Source organism: Engystomops pustulosus, chromosome 8, assembly GCF_040894005.1.
Source record: "Engystomops pustulosus chromosome 8, aEngPut4.maternal, whole genome shotgun sequence".
Classification (NCBI taxonomy): domain Eukaryota; kingdom Metazoa; phylum Chordata; class Amphibia; order Anura; family Leptodactylidae; genus Engystomops; species Engystomops pustulosus.
This window is the reverse complement of record NC_092418.1, coordinates 27,593,258-27,601,875: the sequence shown is the minus strand read 5'-3', so window position 1 is coordinate 27,601,875 and position 8,618 is coordinate 27,593,258. Positions and strand designations below refer to the sequence as shown.

General features: G+C 44.8%; 1 protein-coding gene across 1 annotated transcript; it reads right to left on the bottom strand.

Annotated features, from left to right (window-relative positions):
* Positions 1-3,283: 3,283 nt before the first annotated feature.
* On the bottom strand, positions 3,284-5,335 carry LOC140075015 (protein kinase C delta type-like). The gene is made up of 2 exons (XM_072120443.1): positions 3,720-5,335; positions 3,284-3,453 (listed from the first exon to the last, which is right to left on the bottom strand). The coding sequence occupies exon 1, from the start codon at positions 5,209-5,211 to the stop codon at positions 3,943-3,945; it is 1,269 nt and encodes a 422-aa protein (XP_071976544.1). The 5' UTR covers positions 5,212-5,335; the 3' UTR covers positions 3,284-3,453; positions 3,720-3,942.
* Between the last annotated feature and the right edge of the window lie 3,283 nt (positions 5,336-8,618).

Sequence of the window (8,618 nt, the reverse complement as noted above, 5' to 3'; positions counted from 1 at the left end):
CGTCGCTCCAAATGTAAATCGCACCTGTGTCTTAAAGAGACAGTTGCGATTTACCTAGTGGGCGATTCGGGCGCCAACCAGGACGATCCACATTCTGCCGATTTTAATCTCGCCTCATGTCAGATGCGGCCCTGCCCACAGGTAACAGCTACTAAGTATGGGGATAATAAATGCTATTACTGTGCCTTTAAGGCACCAATACCATAGAGTAGCAGATAGTGCAGGTAGTGTGACCTCTCCCTGCACCTTCTGTCCTCCACAGACGTATAATCTATCACTCATAGATGGGGCATAGATGTCAGCCAGCGGGGGATTGTCTGTAAAGGTGAATGAACTTTTATTATTTTACTGTTATAAAGATGACAGGAGGGTGTAATGTGTGTCTGTGTGTATATATACATCCACTCTATATTCAAATATAGAGGAAGTGTAGAGGGAACAGGTGGTGTAATTATTTATAGATGCACTGTATAGTTCATGTATAGAGGATGGGGGTGAGGTGTAGATCATGTATAGAGGATGGGGGGTGAGGTGTAGATCATGTATAGAGGATGGGGGGGGGTGAGGTGTAGTACATGTATAGAGGATGGGGGGTGAGGTGTAGTTCATGTATAGAGGATGGGGGTGAGGTGTAGATCATATATAGAGGATGGGGGTGAGGTGTAGTACATGTATAGAGGATGGGGGGTGAGGTGTAGTACATGTATAGAGGATGGGGGGTGAGGTGTAGTACATGTATAGAGGATGGGGGGTGAGGTGTAGATCATGTATAGAGGATGGGGGTGAGGTGTAGTACATGTATAGAGGATGGGGGGTGAGGTGTAGATCATGTATAGAGGATGGGGGTGAGGTGTAGTACATGTTAGAGGATGGGGTACTTTATATGTATAGAGTCACTGTTTAGTGGATGTGGGGACTGTATTTAGGGGGTAGAGGGGTGGCTTTGGATAGGGTAGGTCACTGTAGAGAAGAAATGGGCCATTGTTTTAGGGGGGATTTGTATAGTGAGTGGCCCTCTTTAGCAGGGGTACTGCTCATTCATTAATGGGGGTGCTATATATAGCTTGAGTAAGGAGATGCTGTGTATATATATATCCAGGTGCCGTTATACTGTAAGTGATTGTGGTATCTATAAGGGCATAGTGTGGAGATGAGCTGCCAGGAACATTATCTGGAGGAGTTACGAAGATCTCCACCGGATGAAGAAGAGATCACAGACTACAGGGGGCGCAATAGAGGCTGTAATGAGGTTGTAATGCAGAAGACAGTAAACGTAAGACATCAGATATAATTATATTATCTCTTATATTATCTGCAGAGCATTTCATTTTTAATGCAGGTGTGGATAATATGTTTCAAGTTTACATTGGGAAGTGTTACTCCTCCTCCTCCTGGTTTGGACATCAAAAACTGCATCTGAAAAAACGTTTCTCAGGCTGCGGTCACAGGATACGGACTGCATCACATTATTTGTCTGGTGGTTTTAGGTGCAGTTTTGTAAATGTAAGGGTGGTGATACACATGGCGGTTTTAGGCCCAAAAACAGCCTAAAAACGCCATGTGTGTCACCACCCTTACAGATGAAAGAAGAGAATTTCATTTTGAACAGGAAACATGTTCAATAAATGTGTCACCCGGTCAGTTCACGTCTTTCACCTGTTTAAATAAGAAACTGCACCCAAACCTTCTCAGAACTGATTGTGATGTAGTTTGAGTTGTATCAGGTAAGTGCTACCTCAGGGCGCATTTCCATGTGGCGTTTTTGTCGCGTTTTTAAATGGATCCGAAACGCAAGTTGGAGGGGGTTTGGCCAAAATATATGTGTGTTTCCAAAGAAACGCATAAGTTGCATGGAAATGCATGTGTGTTTTGGCCAAACCCCCTCCCACTTGCGTTTTGGATCAATTTAATCCGCCATGAGGATCCAGTCACATGCATTTTTGCTTGTTTACCACTGGTTTGGCTGCATTGAAATTTTAGTGGAGTACAGTGTGATCAGTTGTGGTGTGAGGAGTATATATATGATATATGTGGGGGTACAGTGTGGTGTGAGGGGTATATATGATATATGTGGGGGTACATGTGGTCAGTTGTGGTGTGAGGGGTATATATGGGGGTCAGGTGTGAGAAGTATATAGGATGATGCTAATCATGTCTATTTTATAAACCCGCAGAGATGAGTCATGGCTGGAAGAAGTCTTCTGGAAGATCAGACAGAAGGGAAGAGACAGCATCAGGGACGTCACCTGTAAGTCATTGTATTACACTGCGGCCTCTGTGCAGGACCGGTATCTACTACTATATGGTCTCTATATGGTGGTAGATACTGGCCTGTGTGTAGGTTATCATATAGTATTGCAGTATCCAGTCATTATGGAGTGGTGATAATCATGATGTAATGTTATTATTTGGGCTTGTACAGAGGTGTCATTAGTGATATTGCCCGCTGCTCGGTGGTGTGTGTATAATAACAATATGGCGGTAAAGATTATCAGTAAGTGGAGTTTATATTTGGTAATTATTGGTATTTCTGGTCTGTGTATAGAGTCTTGTGCTCATTATCAGGATGTTGGTTTTTTACTTTATGTTGTGGTGATGCTGTGGGTCGCAGTTTGGAGGGAGCATTTGGATATTGTAGCATGGCAGTAGTATATTTTTTGGTTTGTCATGGACCAGAATTGGAATTGGTTTAGTAACCAGCAGGTAGGAATTTATGAACCAATCGGAAACTAAAGATCGTTTCTAACATCTCTAGACTATAACTATCTAGCTATGTGTATAACTATGTTGTATGTTACACTCTACACAGCATAGTATAACTATGTGGTATCTTTGTGTGTGGGAGGGGGCCCCGCATCAGCTGCTGAGCTGGGGGGCCCCATCCTAAATCATGTGCTCCATGCTTCTGGGACCCTGAGGGTGATGCCACACATGGCGTTTTTAACCCGTTTTTGGTCCGTTTTTAAGTAGTCCGTTAAAAAATGCATCAGTTTTTGACAGGTTTTACCAATTATCTTAATTAAAACTGGTCAAAAATGCATGCGTTTTTAACGGACCAAAACGGGTTCAAAATGCCATGTGTGGCCATCACTCTGAATCTAAACAAAGGGGGGAACCATTTGTCTTGACTACTTAGTGCACCAAAATACCTTGTCCGGCCCTGGGATGGGGTTCAGTGCTGATCCCCAGTATCTCATGAACCCCCATAGCCGCAGCATGTCCCCCCTATAACACACACACAGCCGCTCATCACATCAGGAATAATCCAGACATCAGACATGAGTGATGAATAAATAAATGAGAAGCGTTTATTATGATCCAGTATACTCCTAGCAGGAGAGGTTGGGGTGATGCCGCTGTGTGACCGGGGTCTCTGTGCTCCTCCTATTATCATGGCTGCAAACGGCAGGAATCGCGCTGCTGTGAGCGGGAAGAGCCGGAGGATCCCGGAGACTGCAGGAAGACGGAAAGAGAGAAAACTGCATCACTACAAGATTATATGAGGGGACATTACACCCGAAATCCCAGAATCACTATGAAGAGGGACCATTACCACAGGTTACAGGACTATAGTGATGTGCACAGCGCTAACCCTGCTGTGCTCTGTGCTGACATATCATTGTTACTATGGGCAACTACTAATGAGAGACACAGAAGTGCACAAATATACAAGCAGGTAACACAGAATATAAAGCAGTGTACATGATAGAGCACTGTACCTCCATGGTGATGACTGTAGTGATGAAGCCGGGGATGATGAGGTGGCTCCTCATGAAGGCGACGCCATCAATTTATTGGATCAATATTGGGAGTGATGATTAGGGAAGGTGATGATGGGGGATGGTGATGATGAGGGAAGGTGATGATGGGGGTGATAGTGGCGCTGCCTCTGATGACATATGGTGCGCCATATTACACTCGGTGGTCGGAGGTATATAAGATTTAGCTCTCTTGGTGGAGGAGCCAGTCAGGATCTTCATAGGAGAAGTCTTGGATGGTCTGGACTTCAGGATGACAGGGGTCTCCTTCTTGGTCCTGTAAGAAGGGCAGGTCAGAGGGCAGGCTGGCGGGAGGGCTGGTGTCCATCCAGGGTGGAAAAGGAGGATCTGTGGCTTTTGCCTCTACTCTCTCCCAGTCTATTTCAGCATAAAATGGATGCTGGCGTATGTCTCCACAATATCCCAGACGCTTGAGTTGCTGTTTGCTGAGCAGGTTCGTTATTATGTCCTTTGTCTCGGTGGTGAAATTGTCTGGGAATCTGGGATCTCCTGCCACAACCACATCCTTAAGTTGCCGCATTGTCCTGCATGTTCCAAATGGGTATTCATTGGTAAGTAGCCGAAACAACAAAACTCCGAACGACCACCAATCGGAAGATGAACCAACGGGGCCACCGGTGATCATTTCTGGGGATTTATAATAGGCGGTTCCAGCACCTCCAAAGATGGTTTTGCCCCTGAACATGTTCTCTACTGCCACTCCGAAATCACATATCCTTATGTGCCCCTGGTGATCGATGGTGATGTTTTTAGTTTTTATGTCCCGATGGATTACGCCAAGCTTGTGCATGTGTTGGAGACCGCAGATGATTTCGGCTGTACACAGGGCGGTGGTCTTGACATCAAGGGGTCCCTCTGCCTCCAGGAGTCTCTCCAAATCACCACCAGGGAGGAGCTCCATAACCAGAAAGGCGAATGATGGTGTTTGGAATGTGGCAAATAAGCGGCATATGTAGGGATTTCCGGCTACATGCTGCAGCACCCTCTTCTCCAGCTGGATTTTGTCTATATTGAATTTTTTTAGCACTTTAATGGCCACGTTGCTGTTTTTATCTTTAGCTGATGCCAGGAACACAAAGCCAAAACCTCCTCTGCCAAGTTCTTTGAGGAAGTCGAAGCGTGCCAGTCCACGGGGAGCGATGGTGCTTATAGGGGTGGCAGCTCCATTGTCATCCAACTTACATTTTTTGTTGGCCTCTTCCTCCTCCTCTTCCAGTTTCCTCTTCTGGCCTCCAGAGGAATGGTTGGAGGGAACTTGATTTTGGTCAGACAGGGACCTGTGGTTTTTAGATCCTCCAAGGTTTGAGGCCTGTCCGCAGATGTTCGGTTCTTCATCACTAATTTTGATGATTTTATTTTTAGGTAGATCGTTCTCTTCCGTCTCCCTCTTCCTCTTCATGTCTTCCCCCTTTTCCCCTGAAGGGGACGACATCTCTGGTGAGATGTGGTGTCACCGAATCTCCTACTCCTCTCCTTCCCCCAGATACCCAATTCCTCAAAAACCCAAAGTCTTTCCAAAAATCGCACTCCTAGGACAAGATCCAGCAGGAAACAGATCCAATATGGAGCCTGAGAATGTGCGGCCGCGTTCCGCGCATTTATAGCCTCGTGATGTCATAAGTGCAAGTGATGTCACTATAGAACAACCACTGAGGTGGGGGCTATCATGAGTGTATCACATGTTTCCTGACTCCAGTGATGTCATAGTGGCCACATAAATGTATTTACATTTTTTTTAAAGAGGCAGAAAAATATATGAAACCCCTTCTGTAAGTTAAAAGAAAACTATCAGCAGTTTTGTCCCTACAGTTTTGTTATGTGTTAGAACTTTCACACCTTCCTGTGTCTCCGCTGTACCAGGATTACAAGCGAAATTTAGGGCAATTGATTGGGGTTAATTCAGTAAAGGAACGGACCATGTTTTACAGGGTGAACTCGGCGGTGTGAAATAGACCTCGGTACTGTACTGGTCCTGGAGGGCTGAGTTATCACACTTATGTGTAATTTTTAGTAGCAGCATCCTGGATTTATATTCTAGAATTGTAACAACCTACGGGTGTATCCTACTTAATGTTGTGCTGTGTGCAGACCCTAGATGCCCCACATTTATTAAAACTAGTGCAAACTGCGCTAGGTGCAGTTACCAGTGTAGTGTGCAGGGGGCGCCAGATAAAGGATTTCTGGCGCCCCCTGCACTGCTCCGACAGAGGAAGAAAAGACAGAGGGGCCACAATGTGAGGGGGAGAGGGGAGGGGTAGGAGTACAGAAAGTTTGAGCATTATAAGTTTGGGGAGATAAATAAAAGGGGAGGAGCAAATGTAAAGGAAAATAAAATTAAAGCGCTGCTATTATATGTTGCTGAGTTGCATTAGGGGGTATTATATGGGTCTATAGTGGAGTTTGCCACCGGAAGGAGGCATTATACCATTTGGGGGCATTCAAATGGATATTATATCATGCTTGTGGGTGGGGCAATGGCGTGGTTTAGAAAAAGAGGGAGGGACTTTATGTCCTGCTTTCTTTAAAGGACACCTGTCATCAGGTCTGTGTCACTTGTCCTGTCAATACTACCTGTTGGAGCAGCTCACAAGGATCCCATCCCAGCCTTTATCTAGTTATTTCATACATTATTCATTGTAAAATCATATATTTTTTATCATGTAAATGAGGCTGGTCACATGGTCAGAGGCAGTGATGTCACCCCTGTTCCCCCTCCCCTCTCCTCCCCCTGCTCATGTCTGTGTGTAATGTATAGTAAAGCATGGCTAGTGTGTGTGCTGACATGCTGCATCCTCCTAATATACAGGTGAGAGACACAGACATCAGCTACACATGAATCTGACATGTTCTGCTGTAACATGGCTGCAGCCTGGAGCTGCTGTATCTCTCCTATACACACACATGCACACACAGGCTGCAGGGGGCGTGGCCACCAGCACCAGGAAGCACATCATTATACAGCCTCACATCATTATACAGGCTGTCAGTCAAGCACTGGGGGTGTGGCTGGACAGGTGGACAGCTTGAATATGCCAATGCTTCATTGGACATTTCACAGGTCATTTGCATACAGCTTTAGGACCTCATTGCTTAGGTTTACAGGCATGTAGTGGGACAATGAAGGGATAGAGGCAATGCTCTCTAATGGCAGTTTATGAAAATATATTTAGTTTGGGGGGGTTATTTGGCATGACGGGTTCTCTTTAACCCAAAAGTTGGGAGGTATGCAGGCGTTAATGGGGATGTTCAGCTAAACCCGGGGCTGGACCCAAACTTCTAATGAAGCTTGGAGTCAGGTCTGTAGGACGCGAACCAGCGACTCTGCTCATCGCTGGTTTTCAGTTCTCTACTTCCAACCCGTAATCATTCATTGTATATGAATGTATACGCCGTCCTGAACCTAGCGTTTGGGTCCATGCTTACACAGGGAGGACAAGCCACTGCCGGTCTCCCGTTATGATGATGGGCCGACGTCCATTATCTGTTTAAAAGCTGATTATTTCAATCTAAATCTGCACATTATTCCCCTGAGGAGTGTACCCTGACCGGTACATGAAACGCGTAGGGAAGTGAATTTGTAATGCATCCCCTAGTTTTTAGGGCATAATAGCCACATTCAGGGGCAGACTGGGGACCGCCCTTGTAAGGGCTGGGAGCAATTCCAAGGGATCAGGGTGAAGATTAAGTAGGGCGTACTAGGACAGTGCTGCAGCATACTTCCCTACTCCCGTTCCTCGGATGAAGACAGGTGAGAGCTTAACCATATGCTTGCCGTACCTGGAATGAAGACTGGTGAGACCAAGCCTCTCTTTATTTACACAAGTCTTGTATAATTTTCCCCTTTTTTGTAATTTCACTATACTGCATACCTGGGGTATTTTTATGCCCTTAAACTTTGTGGATGTCTTTTTGCCCAGGGCCATCAGCCCCGGACTGTGTTGTTTGTCCCCGACTTGGTCTGACAATACTTTTGTGTTTGTTTGTTCTTTTACTATAATGCTGAGACAATTTTTAATTTAGTATTATTAAACGTTAAGTTTTATATAAAATATCTAAGGCATTTGCTTATAAATATATGGTGTAACATGTGGAATAGGAAATAATTAAGGCCCCCAATGATCACACACATCTAAATGTCTGCTCTGAGAAAACCCATTAATGGACTCACCTATTGCTCTAGGAATAAAAAAACAAAAAAAGAACAAACAAGAGGATGGCGCCTCGTGGATTATTGTAAGACGAGTGAATGGAATAATCTCAAGGAGATACGTATTAACGGGGAAAGATATGTAGACTAATACCCCCCCCCCCCTCCCCTAGACATACGCTAACCTATAATAGCTCAACATGAGCATGTAGATTAGTAATCCAAAGGAACTAATAGCTGCCCAGAAGAAGTCCCTCAGTAGAGGTGAAGCATAGGTAATAGAACGTGCAGAGGGTTAAAACCAAAAGTTCAAAGGATTTTATTGGTGAACAGATTAACAAGAGGAGCTTGTTATGCTACTAAGAAAGCAGAGGATAAAAATATCAAATGTTTTGAACACAGACATGAAAGTCACAAATCGGGTGACAGAGCCTCACTGGGCCCCTTTGCAGTGAGCTCACATGGCTATATAATAAAAATTCAGAAACTAAAACAGTCTCCTGTTCTCTAAAATATTCCCTAGTTTTTCATTCCAAAGCCCCCTCATGGTTATTTTTAATGAAAGTTCCCCTCCATTCATCTCAGGGCAGTAGATGCGCCATCACAATACAACACTACGGTCTCCCATATTCCGGGCCTCTCCACATCTCATGTTTGGAGTAACAGAACGTTATTATATATACATCTTCTAA

Bases quoted from the DNA above. Each gene is read 5' to 3' on its own strand.
- LOC140075015 (XM_072120443.1), bottom strand. From the start codon at position 5,211: ATGTCGTCCCCTTCAGGGGAAAAGGGGGAAGACATGAAGAGGAAGAGG.